At 34.0% G+C, this 25430-nt stretch overlaps 1 protein-coding gene across 1 annotated transcript in view; it reads right to left on the minus strand.

Moving 5' to 3' along the window:
- The window catches only part of THSD7B (thrombospondin type 1 domain containing 7B), a 658530-nt gene that overhangs the window by 67534 nt on the left and 565566 nt on the right, over positions 1–25430 (minus strand). The window contains exon 16 of the mRNA XM_081814537.1: positions 23698–23848. Within this exon, the coding sequence (XP_081670663.1) occupies positions 23698–23848 (151 nt within the window). The remainder of the gene's footprint in view (positions 1–23697; positions 23849–25430) is intronic.

Consider the following 25430-nt stretch of genomic DNA (forward strand, 5'->3'; position numbering starts at 1 on the left):
CTGCTTAACCAGCTGAGTCACTTAGACAACTCAAAATACACATTGTTTTCAAGTGCCCTTGGAACATTCTCCAAGAAAGATCACATGTTAGGCTACAAAACAAGTCTCAGTAAATTTAAGAAGGTTGAAATCATATTAAGCATTTTTTCTGATCACAGTGGTATGAAAATAGAAATCAATTCAAAAAAAAAATCTGGAAAGGACACAAATACATGGAGGCTAAACAATATGCTACAAAGCAATGAATGGGTCAACCAAGAAATCAAAGAGGAAATCAAAAAATGTATGGAGACAAATGAAAATGAAAACACAATGGTCCAAAATCTTTGGTATGCAATAAAAGCTGTTCTTAGAGGAAATTTATAGCAATACAGACCTACCTCAAGAAAGAAGAGAAATCTCAAATAAACAACCTAACACACACAAAATCTATAAAAGAACAAAAGCCAAACCTAGCAGAAGGAAAAATTAAAGTGGAAATTAAATAAAGCCTAAAAAAAGGGAAAGATCAGTGAAACCAAAAGCTGATTCTTTAAGAAGATCAATAGAATTGATAAAACTTTATCCAGACTCATCAAGAAAAGAGAGGACCCAAATAAATAAAATCAGAAATGAAGGAGAAATAACAACTGACACCACAGAAATGCAAAGGATTACAAGAGAATATTAATTATATGCTAACAAATTGGAAAACCTAGGGAAAATGGGTCAATTCCTAAAAACATATAATCTTCCAAAATTGAATCAGGAAGAAATAGAATATTTGAAAAACTAATTACTAGTAATGAAATTGAATCAATTAAAAAAACAAAACAAAACAAAACAAAACTCCCAACAAACAAAAGCCCAGGACCTGATGGCTTTCCAGGTGAATTCTACCAAACATTTAAGAAGAGTTAATACCTATCTTTAAACTACTCTAAAAAATAGAAAAGGAAGGAAAACTTTCAAATTCATTCTATCAGGCCAGCATCACCCTAATGCTAAAATCAAATACATTACAAAAAAAAGAAAACCACAGGCCAATATCTCTGATAAACATAGATGCAAAAATCCTCAACAAAATCCTCAACACTGAGTTCAATAATATGCTGAAGACATCATTTATCAAAGTCAAGTAAGATTCATTCCACAGATGCAAGGAATGTTCAATATTCACATGTCAATCAATATGATACATCATATTAACAAGGGAAAAAATGAAAACCATAGGATCATCTCAATAGAGAAAAAAACATTGACAAAATATAACATCCATTCATGATAAAACTCTTAACAAAGTGGGTTTAGAGGGAACATATCTCAACATAATAAAGGCCAAATAGGAAATTGCACAGCTTAACATCATACTCAATAGCGAAATAGTGAGAGCTTTTTCTCTAAGAGTAGGAATAAGACAAGGGTGTCCATTCTCACCACTTTTATTTAACACAGTACTGGAAGTCCTAGTTGCAGGAAACAAACAAGGAAAAGAAATAAAAGGCATCCAAATTGGTAAGGAAGAAATTAAACTATCATTATTTGCAGAATAAATAATGCTATACATAGGAAACCCTTAAGACTCCAAACAACTATTAGAAGTAATAAATCAATTCACTAAAGTTGCAGGATACACAATTTATAAACTAAACTCAGTTGTGAAATTTCAAAAATTTCAAAAAATCCCATTTACAATTACATCAAAAAGAATAAAATATGTATAAATTTAACCAAGGAGGTGAAAGACCCATACTCTGAAAACTATAAAACACTTTTGAAAGAGAATGAAAATAACACACAAACCAATGGAAAGATATTCCATGCTCACAGATTGAAAGAATATTGCTAATATGTCCCTACTACCAAAAGCGATTCACAGATTCAATGTAATTCCTATCAAAACACCAATAGCATTTTTTCAAGGAACTACAATTTGTAGGGAACCACAATAGACCCTAAATAGCCAAAGCAATCTTGAGAAAGAAGTACAAAGCTATATGGAAGAAATTCAAGTGTCCATTGAAAGATGAATAGATTAAAAAATGTGGTATATATGTATAATGGAGTATTAGCCATAAAAAAATGTGATCTTGTCTTTTGTGACAACATGAATGGACATAGAGTGTGTTATTATAAATGAAGTCAGACAGAATAAGACAAATAACCACATGATTTCACTTATATGTGGAATCTAAAATAACAAAACAAATGGAAAAAAAACAAACAAGCCAAAAAACAGATTTTTAAATAAAGGGAACAAACTGGTGGTTTCCAGAAGGGAGGTAGGGGAAGGAATGGGTAAAATAGATGAAGGAGATTAAGAGGTACAAATTCCCAGTTATAAAATAAAGAAGTCAGAGATGAGAAGTTCAACATTGAGAGTATAGTCAATAATACTGTAATACTGTTGTATGGGACAGATGGTTACTATATTTATTATTGTGAGCACAGATAATGTGTAGAATTTAATTAATTTGTTGTTTACCTGAAATTAATAGAATGTAATATAATTATACTTCAATAAAAAGAAAAAAAACAAAAGAAATAAAAGTGGGTACACAACATATGAAAATCTATGGGATTCAACAGAAGCATATCTGAGACTTAAATTTTTAGCTATAAAAGTCTTCATTAAGAAAAATAAAGATCTCAAATAAATGATCCAACATTACACCTCAAGGAACTACATAAAGAATAGACTAAGCAAAAATTAGAAGAAGAAACAGTAATTATTATAGCAGAAATAAATGAAATAGTTTATGAAAATAGAAAATATCAACAAAATAAGGCTCTATTATTTGAAAAGATAAAAAAATGTATAAACCTTTAGCTACATTCTCCAAGGAAAAAAGAGAACTAAAAGAAATGAAATAATAATTAAGAGAATACACTTGATCTTTGAACAATGTGGGGATTAGAGGCACCGACCCCTCATGCTGTCAAAAATCCATCTACAACTTTTAACTCCCCCCAAACTTAACTATTAATGGCCTACTGTTTACCGGAAGCATTACTGGTGACATAAACAGTCAGTTAACACATTTTTCTTATATGTATTATTTACTGTATCCTTATAATAAAGTAGAGAAAGAAAATATTAAGAAAATCATAAGGAAAATATATTTACAGTATTCTATTTTTTAAAAATCACATATAAGTGTACCCACACAGTCCAAACCTGTGTTTTTCAAGGGTAAACTGTACATTACAACTGATATGACAAAGGATCATAAATGACTACTATGAACAAGTACAGACCAACAAATTGGACAACTTGAAGAAATGAATAAATTCCCAGAAACATATTATCTACCAAGACTGAATCATTAATAGAAAATCTGAACAAAACAATAATGAGTAAGGAGATGTGGTCAATAATCAGAAACTTGTCAACCCAGAAAACACCAAAACCAGATTGTTTCAGTGGCAATTCCTACCAAACATTTAATGAAGAATTAACCCCAATCCTTCTCAAACTCTTTCAAAAAAAAGAAGAGGATGGAATACTTCCAAACTCATTGTACAAGCCATCATTACTCTGATACCAAAACACAGCACAACAAAAGAAACAGTCAACAAAATAAAAGGCAACCTATGGAGTGAAAGAAAATGTTTTTATGCATACATCAGAGTTTCCACCCAGAATATATAATGAACTCACAACCAATAGCAAAAACAAAATAATCCAATTTAAAAATTGGCAAAAGACCTAAAGAGACTTTTTTTTTCAAAGAAGAAACATAAATGACCAACAGATACATAAAAAGATGCTCAACATCTCAAATCATCAGGGGAATTTAAATCAAAACCACAATGAGATATTTCACACTTGTTAGAATGGCTATCATTAAAAGGAAAAGAGATTACAAGTATTAGCGAGGATGAGGAGAAAACCATGTGTAGTGTTGGTGGGATTATAAATTGGTACAGACATAATACAAAATGGTAGAAGTACATCAAAAAATTAAAAATAGTATACCATAACATTCCAAAACATGGAAACAGCTTATGTGCCAGTTCGCAGAAAAATGGATAAGGAAAATGTGGTACATATACAATGGAATATTATTCAGCCAAAAAAAAAAAAGAGAATCCTGCTGTCTGTGACATGGATGAACCTCAAGGACATTAAGCTAAGTGAAGTAAGTCAGACAGAGAAAGACAAATACTGTATGATCTCACCTATATGTAGAGTCTAAAAATGTCAAATTCATTAAAACAGTAGAATAGTGGTGCCGTGGGCTGGGGGTGGGGAAAATGGAGAAAAACTGATCAAAGGTACAAACATTCAATTATAAGATAAATACATTTTCAGCGTCTAATGTATAGCATGACAGCTATAGTTAACGATACTATACTGTATTCTTGAAACTTGCTAAGAGAGAAGAAGAGTTAATAGCTATTCTTCTCAAGCTATTCCAAAAAAAAAAAAAAAAGATAAACTTCCAAGTTCATTCTATGAGGCCAGCGTTATCCTGATACCAAAACCAGATGAAGACTCCACTAAAAAAGAACTATAGGCCAATATCCCTGATGAACATAGATGCAAACATTCTCAATAAAATACTAGCAAACTGAATTCAACAATACATTAAAAAAAGCATTCACCACAATCAAGTGGGATTTATTCCAGGGTAGTTCAGTATTTGCAAGTAAATCAACATGATACACCACATCAATAAGAGAGGATAAGAACAATATGATCATTTCAAAAGATGAAAAAAAAAAAAAGGATCTGACAAAGTAGAACATCCATTCATGATAGGGACCCACTACAAAGTATGTTTAAAGAGTACATACCTCAAAATATTAAAGGTCATCTATGAAAAACCCACAACTAATATTTTCCTCAATGAAAAAAAAAATGAGAACTTTTCCTCTACATACAGTCAGGAACAAGACAGGGATGTCCGTTCTTACCACTGTTATTTAACATAGTACTGGAAGTCCTAGCCACAGCAATCAGATAACAAAAAGAAATAAAAGGCATCCAAATGAGCAAGGGAGAAGTAAAACTTTCACTATTTGCAGATGACATGATACTATGTATAGAAAACCCTAAAGACTCCACCAAAAACTGCTAGGACTGATAAATGAATTCAGTAAAGTTGCAGGATACAAAATCAATGTACAGAAATCTGTTGCATTTCTACCCACCCAAAATAAAACTGCAGAAAGAGAAATTAAGGAATCAATCCCATTTACAGGTGCACCAAAAATAATAAGATATCTAGGAATAAACCTAACCAAAGAGGTGAAAGATCTGCATTCTGAAAACTATAAAACACTGGTGAAAGTGAAGATGACACAGAGATTTGGGAAAACATTCCATGCTCATGGATTGAAAGAACAAATATTGTTAAAATGTCTATACTACCCAAAGCAATCTACACGTTTAATGCAATCCCTATCAAAATACCAACAGCATTTTTCACAGAGCTAGAACAAAGAATCCTAAAATGTGTATGGACCCAAAGAAGACCCCAAATAGCCAAAGCAACCATTAAAAAGAAAAGCTGGAGGCACCACAATTCCAGACTTCAAGTTATATTACAAAGCTGTAGTGATCAAGACAGTATGGTACTGGCACAAAACTAGACACATAGATCAACAGAACAGAAAACCCAGAAATGACCCTACAACTATATGGTCAATTAATCTTCAAAAAAGCAGGAATAACCAATGAAAAAAAAAAGACAAATGGTATTGGGAAAACTGGACAGTAAGATACAAAAGAATGAAACAAGACCACTTTCTTATACCATACACAAAAATAAAATCAAAGTGGATTAAAGAACTAAATATGAGACTTGAAACCATTAAAATCCTAGAGAACACAGGCAGTAACCTCTTTGACACCAGATGTAGAAACTTCTTTCTAGATATATCTCCTGAGGCAAGGGAAATAAAAACAAAAATAAATGATTGGGACTACATCAAAATAAAAAGCTTCTGCACAGCAAAGGAAATAAAACTAAAAGGCAACCTTCAAAATGGGAGAAGATATTTGCAAATGACAATCTGATAAAGGGTTAGTATCCAAATATGTAAAGAACTTATGAAACTCAACACTCAAAAAATGAGTAATCTAATTAAAAAATGGGCTGAAGACATGAATAGACATTTTTCCAAAGATGACATATGGATGGTCAACAGACACATGAAAAGATGCTCAACATCACTCATCATCAGGGAAATGCCAATCAAACCATAATGAGATATCACCTCATACATGTCAGAATGGCTAAAATCAACAACACAGGAAACAACAGGTGATGATGAGAGTGTAGAGAAAGGGGGACCCTCTTGTACTGCTGGTGGGAATGCAAACTGGTGCAGCCACTCTGGAAAACAGTATGGAGATTCCTCAAAAAGTTAAAAATAGAACTATCCTATGATCCAGCAGTTACACTACTAGGTATTTACCCAAAGAATACATAAATACTAATTCAAAGGGGTACATGTATCTTGATGTTTACAGCAGCATTATCTACTGTTGTAGCCAAAATAAGGAAAAAGACCATGTGTCCATTAATTGACAAATGGATAAAAAGATGTATACACATACACACACACAGATACACACACACACACATACACACACAGGAATAATAAATCTTCCAGAGAAAGACAAATACCATATGATTTCACTTATATGTGGAATTTAGGAAACCAAACAAGCAAAGGGAAAAAAAGGAGAGAGGGAAGCAAACCAAGAAACAGACTCTTAACTATAGAGGAAAAAACTGATGGTTACCAGAGGGGAGATGGGTGGGGGGGATGGGTGAAATAGTTGATGGGGATTGAGGAGTGCACTTGTGATGAGCACAGGGTGCTGTATGAAAGTGTTGAATCACTATATTGTAACCTGAAGCTAATATTACACTGTATGTTAACTAATGGAATTTAAATAAAAACTTAAAAAATATAAATGTTCTCACCACAAAATCAGAAACAAAAAAAGATAACTATGTGAGGTGATGGATGTGTTAACCCCCCTATTGTGGGAATCATTTCACAACATGTACATATATCAAACTATCACACTGTACATCTTTAAACTTAAACAATGATATTTGTCTGTCTTTTCCCGATAAATCTTGGAGGAGAAAAGAAAAAAGAAAAACAAGAAAACTATGCCCCCAAGATAAAAGTAAATCAGTGCATTTAAAAAACAAATAGGTAATTGACGTGAACAGGCATTTTACAAATAAAATCTTTAAGTGGCCCACTATCCCATGAAAAGTTACTCAACAGTATTAGTCATCAGAGAGATGCAAGTTGAAATCACAATGAGATATTACTACAAGCCCAACGGAAAAGCTAAAATTTAAAAAGGAAAAAAAAAACGTGAAAACTTTTAATGTGGATGAAGATGTGTTAGACCTGGTATACTTGTGCATTGCTGGAAGTAGTGTAAAATGGTTCTCTAACTTTGAAAATTATCTGAATATTTTTTTAAAAGATTTGAGTGAGAAAAAGACTGCAGGTGTGAGTGGGAGAAGGGGCAAAGGGAGAGAATATCCAAGCAGACTGCCGATGAGTGTGGAGCCTGATGTAGGGCTAGATCCCACAAGCTATGAGATCAGGATCTGAGGTGGAACCAAGATTCTGATGCTTAACTGACAGCCTCCCAGGCACCACTGAATATTTCTAATCTAAATATACACCTATCTTATGACCTGGTTATTCCACTCCTAAATATGTGCTCAAGAGAAATAAGTTCAGGGGTGCATGGGTGGCTCAGTCAGTTAAGAGTCTGCCTTCCACTCAGGTCATGATCTCAGGGTCCTGAGATCAAGCCCTGTGCATCGGGCTTCCTGCTCAGCGGGGAGCCTGCTTCTCCCTCTCCCTCGGTCTGCAGCTCCCCCTGCTTTTGCTCTATCAAATACATAAATAAAATCTTTAAAAAAAAAAAAAGAGAGAAATAAGTTCATATATCCAACAAATGACTCACAGAATGTTCACAGTAGCTATACTTACAATAGCCCTAAACTAGAAATGACCCAAATGTCCATTAACAAGAGAATGCATAAATAAATGATGCTATATTCCTACAATAAAATACTATTTAGTACTAAAAAAGAGCAAGGTATTGACCTGTTCAACACTCATAAATCTCAAACATATTGTATTAAGCAAAAAAAGCTAAACAAAAGAATATATACTGTGTGATTCCATTTATATAATGTATAAGACATAAAGTTAATAAGATCAGACACAAAAGGGCACATATTATAATATTCCAATTCCATGAAGTTAAGGCAAGCAAAACCAATAAATGTGATAAAAATAATAATAGTGGTAATTTGATGTATGGAATTGTGCATACAAAGCGAAAAGTGGCACCAAGGTAGGTGCCTATACGGTGCTAGGACTGGCCTACATTTTGATCTGTTTGGTGGTTAATCAGATGTATAAAAAGTAAAACTGTATTAAGTTGTACTCTTAAGATCTGTGCATTTTAATGTGTGAACTTTATACCTCATCAGAAGACTATTAAAAATTCCTAAAATTATAAAGGGAAAATGCATATATAATACCCTAAATCATACTACACTTGATAATAGAGAAATGCAGCATGGATAAAGATACATCCAGTAATAGATGGAAATGAGAAGGACTGTAGGAATAACAGTTATGGTCTTAGAATGTATTAAAGCATTTGAGCTTGAAGTTTTGTCATAATTAATAAACTCGAGGTATCATTCCAACTTGCTTGAGGTGATATTTATGATAAAGTATAGCAATTAAAGAAAGCAAAAAGAGTAATAGAAGAAAAAATTAGCATTTTCTATATGGAAATCTACAAATCATAAATGATTATATAAGATATAGAAGCTGATAAAAATGATCATTTAACTCCATAATTGCAGATTTTATTGACAAAGATAGTAAGTTTTTTTTAAAGATTTTATTTATTCATTTGAGAGAGCGAGAGAGAGTGCAAGAGAGAGAGAGCGAGCATGAGCAGGAGGGGGAGAGGGGGAGAGAGAATCTCAGACTCTTTGCTGAGTGCAGAGCCTGACATGAGGCTTGATCCCAGGATCCTGAGATGACGATCTGAGCTGAAACCAAGAGTTGGATGCTCAAACCAACTGTACCACCCAGGCGCCCCCAAAGATAGGAATTTAAGGGAAGAAATAAAACAAGCTAGATATCTTTGACACACAGTGTTCTTAATTAGTATTTTGTTCATAAGTTTATAACAGATAAAAATATATTTAAGGTTTTTTATAAAAATGAAAGAAAGTAGTAATATTAAAATACTGAAATGCATAAAAAATGCAAGGCACAGTCCATAAAGCCAAAGAAAACAACAGAAATCGCAAGGATACATTTTTTTTAAAGGCATAAAACACAACAGATGCTAGTTATAAAAATTAAAATTTAAACACTTCTATGAAAAGCCAAAAAAATCAATGTATACTTGTAATAAAAATCTTCTTTAAAAGAAAATATAGAAAAAATACTGAGTGAAGATAACACATATAAGAAGAAAGTAAAGCAGAAAAATCTATGTCAGATGAAATAAACAAGGCAAAATTCTGATGAAACAAAGATCAATTTAAAATTATTGAAGCAAACATTTATGAAACTTATTGTGCTAAATGACATGGTATTGAACTATAAAAATAAAACCCAATTATAAAGGAGAATTTGACAGAAATACACGTACTCTAGCAGACCACTGTCAGTCTATAACTTTCCAAGTTAGCTAATGACAAGCATGTATACAAGAATATTAAAAAATATAGAGCTGAATTTTCCCGTATATACATATGCATCCTAAGAAAGGCAGTAACTCTTTTCAACCATAGTGCAACAGTAACAAATATTGATCCTATACCAGTCTCCTAAGCAACCCTCAATACATTTTTAAAGCAAATTGGAAATAAATATTAAATAATTAGGAAAGCCACTGAAACTTAAAAACTTAAATATACTTTGAAAAAACAACTATTTAGGACACAAGGACATTTGTATTTTGATGGCCTTTTTAGTCAACAGTGAAAATGAGAATACTTCATACCAACTTTAAGGTCAGAGCCAAGTCCTTACTTAGTATTCTAGCTACTCTTGTGCTGTCCACATTCTATTACAGATAAGTCCTATAATATCCTTTAAATTAATATTATTGAATGTTTCATTATTGCAAAAGACGGTAAATACATCAAAAAGTGATTTATTCTAGTTGGGAAAATACATACCTTAAAACTCAGAGGTAACAGATTGATAAATACAACAACCAAAAATAACAAAATAGAGAATAAAATAAAAAGACCAACATTGATCATGAAATGAAACCTTGAAATTGATATCACTAAAATAAATAAACTTCTGGCAAATCTAACCAAAATAAATGAAGAGAAAAAATATTAAACAGAAAAATTGAAAGGAGAGACAAAAACAGATGCAGGAAATCTCCTCCCGAGGGGAATTTTTAAATGTAGGGGGAAAAGAAAAGTGTGTTCCCACACTTAACTCAAGTGATAATAGAAATCCAGAATAAACTGATAAGCCTGGGAAATCGAGGACATAACTAAGGGTGTACTATCAAAAGGCTATGTCCAAACAGTTTTACAGACAAATTCTATCAGTCATTAAGCATCACATACTTTCTCAGATTTGTAAATGGTTTCAAAGCAGAGAAAAGTTTTAAGGCATGCAAAGTTTATTTAATAGCACTGAGATAACTCTGGCAGCAAAAGCTTACCATAGTGGAGCACCTGAGTGCCTCAGTTGGTTAAGCATCTGCCTTTGGCTCAGGTCATGTTCTCCTCCCCAAGGGGAATTTTTAAAAGTAGGGGAAAAACAAAAGTATGTTCCCACACTTAACTCAAGGGATAATAGAAATCCATAGTCTCTGGGTCCTGGGATCAGGCCCCACATCGGGCTCGGAGCCCTGCTGAGCAGAGAGTCTGCTTCTTCCTCTCCCCCTGCCCCTTCACCCAACTTGTGCTCTGTCTCTGTATCAAATAAATAAATAAAATCTTTAAAAAAAAAAAACTGACAATAGTAATACATAAAAAGGAAATTTTAAGTCAATCTGAATTGTACAAATATGATGGAAAAGATCTAGAGTGTTCAATTATATAATATAGATACTAATATATGCTTATAAAAAGAAACTCAGTGCTATAATAAAAATGTAATAGACTGTGAAAGATAGGATTATTTTTTCTGGGACAGCAAAGAGAGTTCACATAAAGAACTTACAAAATATCACGAATTCAGCAACTTATACACATGCACAGAGTAACTGTAATGTACGTCAAGTATTTAATCAAGAAAATCTAAAATCCACAACTGATAAAATTTCATACATGTAGAGAAATAAATATGTTACTATCATAGATGGGTATACTAGGCAAGTTGGTCATGGTGCCTGTCATGCCCAAATTATCATTACAGTTGGCCTCAACCTGCCCACAGTTCTAGCTCAGAAAACAATCATCTAACTGGCTCATGTCAGGATCAGGCTCTGTGTGCACCACATTGCTGTGTCTTGACAAAAACTGCCTTTCTTTTCTTTTTTAGGATTGAGCCACCCAGTTACCCTGACCAAAACTGTTTCTCCCAGTATTAGCTATAGTAAGCAGCTCAGCCACCCAGTTACCCTGACGAAAACCGTTTAATCAAGAATCACTATAATTTCTGTCTTTTTTTAAAAAATGTAAGTGGCAGTTTGATGGTCTTGGCCTTAGTTTTTGGTCCTGGTCTTTTGTTCCTTGAATCCAAAAGAAAAATGTTATAAATTATTTATCTCTATATAGTAGTTATAATAACTGTAAAATAATGTTGCTGTGAGCTCAGGAATATGACAAGGATACCCAATAACCAGTAGTGTCATTGATAATGGTTGTTGTGAGCTCTGCCCAACTAAATATGGCCTGATAAGAACAATTATACACACTCAGAATAAGGACACATTCATTATTTGAGAGAATATAGTTATATCTCTTAAAATATCAAGAAAACAGACCAAAAATACAAAAGAGCAAGTACAGAAGTCTAGTGAAATGAATAGAAATATGAAAAAAATAAAAGAAAACCCAATGCTTTGGGCTCCATGCCAGCAATAACATTTAAAGTGGTGCTATTTAAAATGGTAATGCCTAAGTATAAACTTAACATAAAATGCCTACACAAAGAAGGCCACAAAATTTCAGAGATACATAAAAAAGGACACAAATTGTTAAGATTTTACAAAGCTAAAAGTTAGACACCAACATTTTATTTATATAATTCTCTATAGTTTTCTATATACCTAAAATATTTCATGATTAAAAAAGAGAGAGAGCCCAATCACGATGGTGGAGTAGAAGGAGGCTCACCTCCCCACATGGACACACCTAAGCTGCAACTATATAGGGAGCAACTCTGAGTGTGACCTCAACACTAGCAGAAAAGCTCTTACATAGCTAAAGGTGCAAAGGAAAAGTCACATCCAGAAAGTAGGAGGGGAGATGAGGTCTGGTTGGGACCCATAACCCTAGCACTGTGACCCACGAGCACAAGTGGTATCACAGGCACAGATGTCCTCCCTGAGAACGGTCTCAAGCCCCACATCAGGCCCCCCTCATCCCCCCACCCCCACTCTGGGGACCTGCATGAGGAAAACTAGCCACCATAACATCTGGCTTTGAAAATCAGGAGGGCTTCACTCTAGGAGTGCCAGACGGCTATAGATACTCTGCCGTAAAGGGTCCATGCACACCCCCTCCTCTGAGACTCAGCACAAAGGCAGCATTTGAAAAGTGCCTGGGCCACTTATGGAAGCAAGCTCAATGTTCATCAATAGATAAATAGAAAAAAAAGATATAGTATATAATGGAGTATTACTCATCCATTTAAAAAATTAGATACTGCCATTGGTGACAACATGGACAGAAGTAGTGGGTATTAGGCTAAGTCAGAGAAGACAAATACCATATGCTTTCACTTATATGTGGAATCTAAAAACTAAAACCAATGAACAAACAAAACCGAAACAGACTCATAAATACAGAAAACAAATGTGGTTGCCAGAGGGGAGAGGGGTGGGCAATGAGTCGAACAGGTGAAGAGGATTAAGAGGTACAGTATGTAAGATGTAAAGAACAGCATAGGGAATTGTAGTCAATAATATTGTCATAATTATATGTTATATGTCACCAATATATGGTTACAGATGGTAACTGTACCTATCATGGTGAGCTTTTCATAATGCATATAAATGTAACACAACTATGTTGTACATCTAAAACTAATATTGTTTGTCAACTATATTTCAATAAAAAACAGAAGATATACCATATTTTTATTTTTAACTGGATGGATGGAGTTAAAATCTTCTCAAATTATTTCGGATTTAATAGAAATTTAATAAATATCCAAGCTTCTTTTCCTTCAAAGTTTAACAAAAATTCTAGAAGTTTTATTAGGAATAATAAGGTATATAAACAGCTAAAAAAAAAAATAAGTGACAGGAATGTACCTGCTCCAACACTGAAAACACATATTAATATATATATGTAAATATATATATATATTTAAGCTATATGAACTAAAACAGACAACACAAGACTCAAACACCAATATATGGATGAGAATAGAAATGTCAAAATGCCAGAAATACACACACACACATACATTTATATACAGTGATAAATATGTAGTATGTGATAAAAAGAAAAGGAGATAATTACAGATATTAAATGAATTCAAAGAGAAAGCTGTGTGTACTTTAAACTGATTTTCAAAAAATCTAGCAAAATATGCCATACACACGCATAATGTGAAAGACTAAATTTGGCTCAAGAAGTATATGTTAACTAACTAGAATTTAAATAAAAATTTGAAAAAAAAAAGGATTTCAAAGGTACATAACTGTATAAGAAATTGGAAGGATTTTCAAAAACATACTATTGGACAATATTCTGGTTCAAAATGTGTTTAAAACTTTAAAGAACTAATTCCTGTATTTTAAAAAATTGGTTCAGAGAAAAGAAAAATGTGGAAACCTTTCATATGTATTTTTCCAAGTAAGCATATTAAATACAATATGTTAAGCTGGGAAGAATGAGAGAGATAACTAACCTGAATCAATTAAAATAATGATAAACTACAGCCAAATAGAGTTTAAGAATAAATGTTCATTTGAGAGTTAGAAGCTTTTTTAAAATTAGTATTTATAAAGGACAAACTCTAAAAATTGTATCAGTAATACTAAAATGCATTTGATAAAACCAGTCATTTCTGAAAACGTATTTATATATAAACAGATATAGTTACACATAGGTTAAAAGAAATTGAGAGAAAATTCTTAAATGTGAGAAAAAAGGGCTCAAACACGTTACAATTAAAACCATAAGACTAAAATGACTTTTTGATTTTTAGCATTACTTAGAAAGTTCTTGCTAACAAAATGTCTAGAAAAATAATATAAATATCAAAAAAAGATAAAAATAATTATTGGCAGATTTTATGATTGTATATAGGTTATATGATTATATGATGAGGAAAATCTAAGAATGTAAACTAATAAAAAAAGCCATCAGTAGAATAAGAAAAATTAGAAAACATGGTAGATACAAGATGCTCCTCACATCCAAGTTTAATTAGACCCTAGAACTCACCAGCAGAAATGCATAACCAGCAGAAATGCACATGGGGAAATAAAACATAAATAGCAATGAAAATTTTGGTTGGATATGACCCAAAAACTGAAAAAACAAAACAAAACAAAAACAAAACACAAAACCTCATGAACAAATAAAAACATACCTAGAATATAAAATACAGTCAGTGGAGGAATATTCTTTTGGAATTTAAGAGAAAAGCCTTTCTCATACCATATACAAAACTAAATGCCAGATGAATTAGATATCCTTATGTATTAAGCATAAAAATATTAGCAATATTTTAAAAATAATAAATCTGTTAAGCTTTTAAGCAAGAAATAACTTAGTTTCATGGAAACTAAATACTTTTTTATGTCAAGAGATACCATAAATTGTATTAAGATTCAGTTGATAGAGATTTGGGTTAAAGATCAAAGACTATACACAACTCCTTCTGGAAATGCTATTAATATGATATTCAAGGGATTAAAATGAAAGTAAAGAAATTTGTTTTTAAAGGTGCACAAATGATTATGGTGATGATGTTAATGTGAGGGTGCAAAGGCAAAAAATTAAGAAACTGGAAAGCTGATGTGGTAACTGCCTTAGCTGACCTGAGAGTACTGAATCCCAAACCAACAACAGGTAAAAGGGAAATGAATTTGTTCTGGAGAGCCTCAACAGACTAGGAATTTGGCCAGCAAGTAATCTGGAAAAGGAGGTGAAATTAGGGCTCAAAACTAGAGTACTCTTTGAAAGTCTGACCTTGTAGCCTCTGCCCACTTAGCATAGCCAGATGCTTGCCTTTCTTAACTCTAGTTAAAGACTAGACCTTTATTATTTAAAAAGAGGTAAAACACACCATATGTTAACTAACTAGAATTTAAATAAAAATTTGAAAAAAAAAAAAAGCTTGGAGACAGACAAAATTAACCATTTTAAGTCATCTTCTTGCTCACAAATTGCAACAGAGATAACATGAGCTTATTTAACCTTCAGTAATCCTTGGTAGAATAAAAGTTTCATATTTAATGCTGATTAAAAATTAAATAAAAATAAAACTTAAAAAAAGTAAAACAATTCTCTGCACCAGGGACACAAGACACAATTGAGCATAAAGCTAACATTTCGAAAATAAAGGGATGAGGTGAAAGGCTGCCTTTATAATAAACAATTAGACCTCTAGCCTTTTCTCCTACTTTGTTCTCACAGTATTGTCAACAGGATTATATGATCCAGATAACATTATATGAGAACTACAGCCATCCCTAGCTTTAAAATAATTTCAGCTATTGCTTCCTTTAATATTTTTCTATCCACTCCCTACTCTCCTTCAAGGGCTCCAATTACAGTTACATTAAATCACTTGTTCATGTTCCTCAGATCACTTCATCTCTACTCTTTTTCCTTCAGTCTTTTTTTTTTCTTTGTTTAGTGTAATTTTTATTACTATGTCTTAAAGTTCACTTATCATTTCTTCTGCAAAGTCTAATATGTTATTATTCCCATTTGGTACATTTTTAATTTCAGACATTATATTTTAGATCTCTAAGTTACATGTGGTTCTTTTCAGTATCTTCTATTTCATTCCTCATGTTTATTTTTTCCTTTAAATTCTAGCACATACTTAAAATATTTACTATTGCTGTTTTAAGTTCCTTATCTTCAAATTCTATAATCTCTGCTATTTCTGGTTCTGCTTATATTGACTAGTTTTCCTCTAGCTTATGGATCACAGTTTGTTGCCTTCTCATACGTATTGTAACTGGGTATAAGATACATGCAGAGAAATGCAAGTATCATAGGAACTCAGCTCAATAACTTTTCAAAACGTGAAAACATTTGTATAAGCAGACCAAAGCTCAAGAAACAAATATTACCAGTTCTACCACCTAAGCCCCTATTATGCCAATCTAATCCATATAAACCCAATGATATTCCATCATTGCTAGAAGTAAAAGTTTTCTGCCCTAATTCTCTTTGAACCAGTCTTATAGTCATGCTGGTTTAATTATTAAGAAGTTAATTAATTTGACACTTTGTATGAGTCATGTTTTTAATTTTCTATAATCAGAGTCCTACAAGGTTATATTTTGCTGTCATTGTGATTAGTCATTATCTCCTAGAAAGATATATAGAAGTATTTACGGATGAAATGATATGACATGTAGGATATATTTTAAAGTCATCTATTGGAGAAGGGTTAAGTGGAGGAGAAAAATTATTGTACGTAGATAATTATTGAAGCTGTGTGATCACTGCTGATGCTGGATAATTAACTTATGGGATTCATTATACTATTTTTTGAGAATTTCTTTTAAAAAAATCTCTATTTTTAAGTGGAGATAAAGATAAGTAGAGTAGAGGCAGATAGGAAGAGAGACAGAGACAGAGATACGAAGAGCAATGGAACACTTATTTTGTATTCCAGATTGGTGATAGTGAGATTCAAAGAAATCACACTGTATAAGAAAGAATAACAATCAAATTAAATTTAAAAAGCTGGAGCAGCCCAAAGACTCCTTTATAGGATTATGCATGAAATGAGGCCCCTTTCTGCAGGGCCTAATGTAATTCTGGAAGTAAGACTGGTTCTAGGTTATATTAAATCTCATTGTACACTGGGGTAAAATACTCCACAAATCTCTGAGTAATCAATTATTGGCTTCTGATAAAGAGCCAACATCAATTTAACAAAAACAACCAGAGTTTGCAGTCCAGAATATAGAAAATTATCATCATTCTCCTCCTCTGGCTTTCAGTTGTGAGTCAAAGCAAAGCACTAGGCAGCTTAAGGGTCGTGACCATTAGACATGGCCCCAGAGACCAATACAGGTTGTCACCTGCATGTTATGGACTGAGGAGAGATTGATAAAGTGCTTGGCGGTGAATAATACTAGTAGTATACATCCAGGTACATTGTTTCCCTGGAACCATAACTCTTAGAGTGCTGTTTCAGTGCTAAAGTCCTAAAAATGCTGAGTCACCAGTAATAAAATGTCATTGTTGACAGCCTTTACCAAAAATAACATTGGAGCACCATGATAAAAATAAGGTTTTTCTTTTTTTCCTTTTTTTTTCTTTTTTTCCTCTTTTTTAAGAGGAATTTTTTTTTAAATAATTTTTTTTTAAATGTTTTATTTATTTATTCATGAAAGTCAGAGAGAGAGAGAGAGAGGCAGAGGCAGAGGGAGAAGCAGGCTCCCCGCCTAGCAGGGAGCCCGATGCCGGACTCGATCCCAGAACTCTGGGATCATGACCTGAGCCGAAGGCAGATGCTTAACCATCTGAGCCACCCAGGCGCCCCTTTTTTAAGAGGAATTTTAAGAGGATTTTATTTATTTTTTTTTAGAGAGAGAACATGAGCAGGGGGAGGGGCAGAAGGAGAGGGACAAGCGAACTCCCCACTGAGCAGGGAGCCTGACGTGGGGCTCGATCCTAGGACCCTGAGATCATGACCTGAGCTGAAGTCAGACGCTTAACCGAATGAACCAGCCAGGAGCCCCTAAAATAAGGTTTTTCTTAACCCTCAAATGCTTAGTTCTGGAGGACTTAGAAAATTCGTCTGCAGGGGAGCCTGGGTGGCTCAGTCGTTGAGCATCTGCCTTCGGCTCCGGTCCTGATCCCGGAGTCCTGGAATCAAGCCCCGCGTTGGGCTCCCTGCTCGGCGGGAAGCCTGCTTCTCCCTCTCCCACTCCCCCTGTTTGTGTTCCCTCTCTCGCTATCTCTCTGTCAAATAAATAAATAAAAATCTTTAAAAAAAAAAAAAAAAAAAGAAAATTTGTCTACATTTCTCTTTCTCTTTTCAAGAAGTTTCTTCACCTGGAAGAGTAATGGTAGTGTAGATCTGTCAGTGTATACCTGTATTGGCTTTCACTGATGTATCCCACACACAAAGAGTCAGAGAAAAAAGTATAGAAATAAGGTCTTTTGGAAGCACAATATTAAGACTATGAAAGAATACAGTTTCAATTGCACTTAAGCCCTATATAGTTTCTTTGCAAAGTCTTCCTTTATGATGCTTCTTCAGAGGTTGTCCTGGTAATAAGGCAAAGATTTAGAATCACTGTTTGATCATGAGGTTGCATGCAGACTACAGTTAAATGAGTCTCCAGTTCCTACAGTGTAAGAGGATGCCTGGCTATAGCTCTAACCAGCTTTTGATGTTCAGCTGGAAGTGAATCAATTAAAGTTCAAGTAGGTTTGCTAAACTTAGGTCATCTTTCTGGAGAGGGTTTGCAAAAGCTTTGCATACTTTCTGTAAAGTATACATCAGTTTGGAAATTCACCTCCAGGACCCTCTTTGCTTTCTCCTATCAACATTATTGTTTAAGAAATTCCTTTGTTGAACTTCCAAGGAGAGTCAGAAATAGAAAATCTGTATTACTCAATGGCAAATTTCTGTAAGGATTGGCAGCATACATGAAGAGAATTAATATATTCTTTTAGATATGTCAAGGGCTGAGCAGTTTCTGAATTTAGAAATTTATAAACCTCTCTTGAAGAATAGATGATTCTATGAATAATACTCATCAGCATAATATGAAGAATAAGGATTAAAATGGGAAATAAGATTAGATAGACAAAAGATAAATACTTGGTAATAAACAATGAACTATTATATAAATGTACTTGTCATGTGTATGTACACATACACATGTGTATTTATATATACCTTTAAAGAGTGAACACTATTGCAAAGGTTTTTAAATGTATAATTCCAAAAATTTCCTTTCCCATTAAAGCATTCCACAGAAGTGAGCATATTGGAGTAAAAAAATAATGAGGGGTGTGTGTGTGTGTGTGTGTGTGTGTGTGTGTGTGCGCGCGCGCACACGTTGTGGGAACATGAAAAAACAAGAACATAAAAATAAGTGAAACACATAGTTTTCCATTTTCTTCAAATTCTGCCTTTAATTGTGTTTGTTTTGCTTCATCCATTTATAGTCTCCAATTCTTGCCAATACAGTTAAAATGATCCCAACACAATTTTTAATGGCTTTGTCTTGTTTGCTCTTTGGTATGGTTTGCAACTGGCAGTCACTTTAAGGTCAGGGACCCATTCATTTGAAGTTATCTTTCTGATGCCTTATTTTTTGGGACTGCTATCAAATTAGGCATAAGTCATTTTTCAGCAAAGGAGGTGACATTTTATTTCTGTAATATCCTATAATAACCCATTTTGTGCGAAAGAAGGGATATTTCCTGCATAACTTAGAAAATATATAGCAACTTGTCTTAGGTTTCCCAACCACACTGTAAACAAGGCAAGGGGGAGCTTTGATCTGCTTCTTCTTTTTCCTTTTTTTTTTAAACAAACCTGTATTAGGTAATACTCTGTGCTGTTCACTTTATACACATTATCTCTAATTTCTAAATAATCTGGAAAAACAATGATCATTGTTCTTATTTTCCTGATGAGGAACCTGTAACTCAGAGGTTTAAGTAACTTGTCCACAGTCCCACAGCAGCAAGGGTTCCTGGGCATTAGATCACATGCTTTTTTGTGGCTCCTTTTCTTTTCCCCCCTTGGCAAACTATTCAAATGAAGTAGATTATGGAATTTAGAAGTATCTTCCTTCACAAATAAAATAGCCAAAGTAAACCAGAAAAGGAGACAAGAGATTTTACCAGTTAGCATATTCTCTAGGACAGGTAGCACGGATTCTGTTTCTTCTGTAGTGGTTAGGGGTTATGTACGGATTACATGGGCTTAAGCAGTCACTGTGCTTTTTACTAGCTCTTTAAAAGCAGGACATTACTAACCTGAGACTCAGTTTACTCATCTATACATTGGGGGATAAGAGTATCTATTTTGTAGTGGCATTTTGCAGATTAAGTAGGAAAATAAATATAAAGTACTAAGCACATTGTCTGGCACATGGAAAGCATCTGCAAATATAAGCTAAGTAACCAGTTAATACTAATGTTTACTCAATATTCAACAAAAAGTTGTGATTCAAGTGAGGCTGAGAAAAAACATGGCTTGAATGTAATGGCCGACAGCCTTATGACTCAAAGTGTGTTCCCAGAATAGCAGAATCAGCATTACCTGGCAATTTTCTAAATGCCAACTCATGGGCCCCACCCAGATGTGCTGAATCAGAATCTCTGAGATGGGGCAGAGCTGCTGTGTGTTAACACACTTTCTAGATGCTTCTTATGTCTGCTACTGTGAGAGTCACTGACTCGGAGGTTAGGAAGTATACTTAATCATTTTACATATTGTCTACCACTTTATTAGTAAACATTGTATGAAGTGATAAACACTGCTACTCAGTTATTGAATTCTTTGCTATCCATACACAGTATGCACTTCTAAAGATGCTGAGGGCTACGATTCCTTGGTGGCAGTGATGGTCTGTCATATATGTTTGGCCTCAAAGTCTAGGATACCTACTGGGAATTCAAGACAATAGTTTTACTTGATTAATTGGTTTTGCTAAGTTTCTTTTAATTAACTGGCAAATCTACTTACTTTACTATGTTTAAAATACATTAAGTTTATTTCACATTAAATATAGATTTTATAGCTAAATCAAAATATAAATTTCAGAGTACTTTATAGATATATAAGAGAAACATATTTTAGTCTCAGAAATATCCTGAGATTGTTTTTTGGTCGGGGAGTAGGGTGGACTTTGTTTGTTTGGTTATGTGTTTGACTCTGAAGAAGTGCCGTGGGAAGAAAAAGATGAAAGAGAAACATAGTGAATTGGTCCTATTGACACATGTCACACTGCAGACTATCAAAGGAGAATTTGGTAAAATAATGGCCAATATTTAGATCCATGAATCAGAACATGCTACAGAGAACAATTACACAATAATTGTTTTATTCTGCTCCGAAAATGTACATTGAAGTGCTAATTAAACTTCAGGCACAAAGACCCAGATTGCTAACTTCGCTATAATCATGATCATGATCATTGTCAAGTACTGCTTAAGCACCTATGATGTTGGGGCATTATGCTAAGATGTTGCAATTTATTAAAATTATGTAACATATTTAAGAGATGGGGAAAATAATCAGGTATGAGCCCTGATTACTATTTTTTTTTTCCATTTTAAAGTCTTTATTTACACTTGAGAGCATCATGGCATATGAGAAAGAGCTAGGCCATTGTGGTCGAACAGACCTGAGACTGGATAAATGTCTATCATCATAGCACAGTGTTAGAAAATTCCAGCACAGTGCTTATTACATAAGATGTGCTCAATGAAAGTTATTACTGTCGTCATAGCTATGATGATGATGATGATAATGTAACTTAGCAGGTGCATAAGCAGTTGACAGAACCCTCTCACTTCACGCTGACAAGTAACTGCCTATGTCATCTTCCAGACATATGAAAGGAGGCTGAAATGTTTTTTCTATCTCCAATTTCTAAATGCTCCAAAAATAGTTTAATTATGTTTGGAAAAGTAAACCTTGAAGGAAATTTCCTCTTAGAAACCCAAAGAAATAAACACAGAATGCCAGGCCATTACAACATTGTATAAAATGCTCCTGTAACAGACATTTTAGCTCAGTGGCCAGAATCCTTGACTTAAAAGGGCAACATTTTCATTGTAAAGTTCTTATAGCTTAATGGAGTTTATTATGAGCAAATTACCAAAAAAAAGCAAAGTGAGTAAGATCATGACCTCTACATTTAATTTAACTTAGAATGCTAATTCTGCAAGTTGATTAATAATGTATGCTGCCACATTTTCTAAAGTGTGGTCATAGAATAATCATACAGACCAGTAACTTGCTTTATTCTTAAAATAAATGCTGCATCTTAAAGAAGGGAAAGTATGGGTCTAAATCCACTTTAATTCATCCAAGGTAAGGAAGCCAAGGACGTAAGAGCAAAGGCTTTGGCTTCATCAGATAGTATAAAGTTTAGCCCAGCTGCATCACTTATTCAGTGCAAGCTACTTAGCTTTCCTGAGAATCAGCTTCTCCATCTGTACAATGGGACTGATAATAGTATGTACTTAATAGGATTGTTATGGGTACTAAAGAGAAAAATTTTACATGTGCCTTGCACACAGTAAGTGCTCAATAAATGTTAACTTTTCTTATATTTAAGTTACACACAAAATAAGCAGAACCAACATTCCATGCCCACAAATCAGCCTTAATTAATACCTCTTCATCTTAATATTGTGTTGTCCTAGCCCCCCAAAAAACAACAAAGAAAGAATAACAACAAAGGGAAATCTCTTTCAGGAATAGAATTATGGAAATGTCAAAGATAAGGTTGCAAAAATTAATGATGAATCAATAATTCAAAACTGCAAATACAGAGTATTAACTGATCTCAAAAATATCTTCCATTTCTATACAAAGATTTTACACAATCTTCCCACAAATTGTATCACCACTGAATTCAGAGTAAACCTAAGTCTCCCTTCCTAATGTTTGAAGCCATATAACATAATCCTTATCCTCATTTTCTTTTTTAGCTCTTTAAGCCAAAATAAAAGTCTAAACTATCAGAGTTTAGCTTCTGAGAATATTAAGTGGAACCATTCTATTTGAGGAATATTTATTTTTCCATAGTCACGTTATGTTTCCTTTTTTTTTTTTTTAAAGAAAAAAATAAAGGCAAATGCTTTAGATTTTTAAAAAGGGTTTTTTGGGGTTTTTTTGTCAGCTTTGTAAGAAGAACATGACAAAAGAACACCTCATCTTTGGGGAAAACAGCAAAAGGCAAAAACAGATCATCACGAACAGAAGCTAAATTACACAGTAGAGTTGAGCTACTAAGATATAATTGATTCTGCCAGGATAAAAATGGAACAGAACCAAGAGATTATAATGAGAATCATTTTGGTACTCAAGAAGACCCCTTTAACAATGGGTGTGCATTCGAATCCTAGTATGATCATTATAGGCTCATTTTCCTTGTCCGTGTTCCCATGATAAAGGCCTTAAGAGAAGCACGGCCATTTTAAATTGCTCAGTCTCGCTTGCTAAATTTTTTTTCCTTCCTTCTTAGGTAAAATTCTGTTCTTGTGTTACTAGAAGAATGTTTTGGAGAGCAAGTACTGTGAATATATAGTAGCCAACAGTGAAGGCAGCGCTGGAGGATTAGGGTATTGACAAGGGAAGAGAAGTTACCTGTGGGCATTTGCTCCAAGGCCCCCACTCGGACATGACACATTCACTGGGACACAGAAGAGAGCACGACTGGGTTTCTGGGGGAATTTCATCCTGGCTGCACAGGCTGTTATCCACGGCTCCCCCTTCACTATCAGCAGCATTCACACATCTGCAAGGCAAGAACAAGGATAAAACAGTGGAGACTTAAAAAGAGTGGAGAGTAAATGTAAAGTAGTTATGCTATACCATAGTTACCCCTCGAAGATAATTAAACATAAAATAGACCAGCAGAGAAATCAAGGGGAAAAAAGTTCCTTCTTCAGCCTGTTGACCTTTACTGAGTGATAACCCTTCAGTTAGCAGAGCAAGAGAGAAAAATGGGAAGACTGAGGTCCACTGCCATTCTGAAAGAACTCTCCATCTCGAGAGATCTACTCTATTTTTACTCGGGTCCAGCACAGAGTGGATTTTCTTTTTACTGTAACAAATCTTGAAGGCTCTTCTTCTCTGAATGAGTTCATCACTTTGTAATAGCGAGAGCCTTCCTAGTTCCTGTGACTCTCTGAGACCTTTCCTACACTTCTATCTCACATCAACCAAACTTTCCTAATCTCTGTCCAAAACATTTAAGGTCATAGCCAAGTAATGTGAAACATAATTAAACATGTTTTTCTCTCAGGTATTTTCTGCATTTCAGTAAGGAATTTGGGTATAAGCCAAAGGGTAATATGTAAGCATTTTCATGTGGCATTTGAACACACAGTATACAGATGCTTGGCCTAATCTGTATTGGGCTTTGAGATAAGTGCTGGCCAAGGAAAGATAAATAATCATGCTATTGATTCAATCAAATCAAAACCAAAGTGTTATACCATTATATATCCACCAGAATGGCTTCAATAAAAAATACGGAAAATATCAAGGGTTGGCAAGAACAGGCAACAACTGTAACTCTTCTTACTCTGCTGGCTGGAGCATAATATTCTTTGGAAAACTAGTTGGCAGTATCTACTAAAGGGCAACATATACATATCATATGACCTAACAATTCTATGTCTATATACATACACAAAAGAAATGTGCACCAAAAAAGAAAAAAAAAAACTGACAGAAAATATTCATATTAGCACTATTCATAATCATCCAAACTAGAAATAGTCCAACTGTTCAACAACAAGGTCAATAGATAAATATATTGTGGTAAATGATGGGAATGCATGAACTACTATTACATGATGGAACGTGGGTGAAGCTCAAAAATTGAATGCTGCACAAAAGAAGCTAGACACCAAAGAATATGCTGTATGATTTCATTCACAGAAATAAATAGGCAGTATCATCTATGCTGTCAGAAGTCAGAGTAGTGGTTACCTTTGGGGGAATGGTTACTTACTACTAGGGGCTTAAGGTAGTCCTGGTAATATTTTGTTTCTTGGCCTCTGAGCTGGTTACACAGTCGTGCCCCTGTTGTGAAAATTCATTCAACTATACCCTGAGTGGGCATTTTTCTGTATTTATATTAAATCTCAATTAGAATTTTATGTTTGAATTCTTTTTTTTTTTTTTTTTAAAGATTTTATTTATTTATTTGAGAGTGAGAGAGAGAATGAGAGAGAGAGAGCACGAGAGGGAAGGGAATCAGAGGGAGAAGCAGACCCCCCGCTGAGCGGGGAGCCCGATGCGGGACTCGATCCTGGGACTCCAGGATCATGACCTGAGCTGAAGGCAGTCGCTTAACCAACTGAGCCACC

Source organism: Leptonychotes weddellii, chromosome 3, assembly GCF_054177405.1.
Source record: "Leptonychotes weddellii isolate Sample4059 chromosome 3, ASM5417740v2, whole genome shotgun sequence".
Taxonomy (NCBI): Eukaryota; Metazoa; Chordata; class Mammalia; order Carnivora; family Phocidae; genus Leptonychotes; species Leptonychotes weddellii.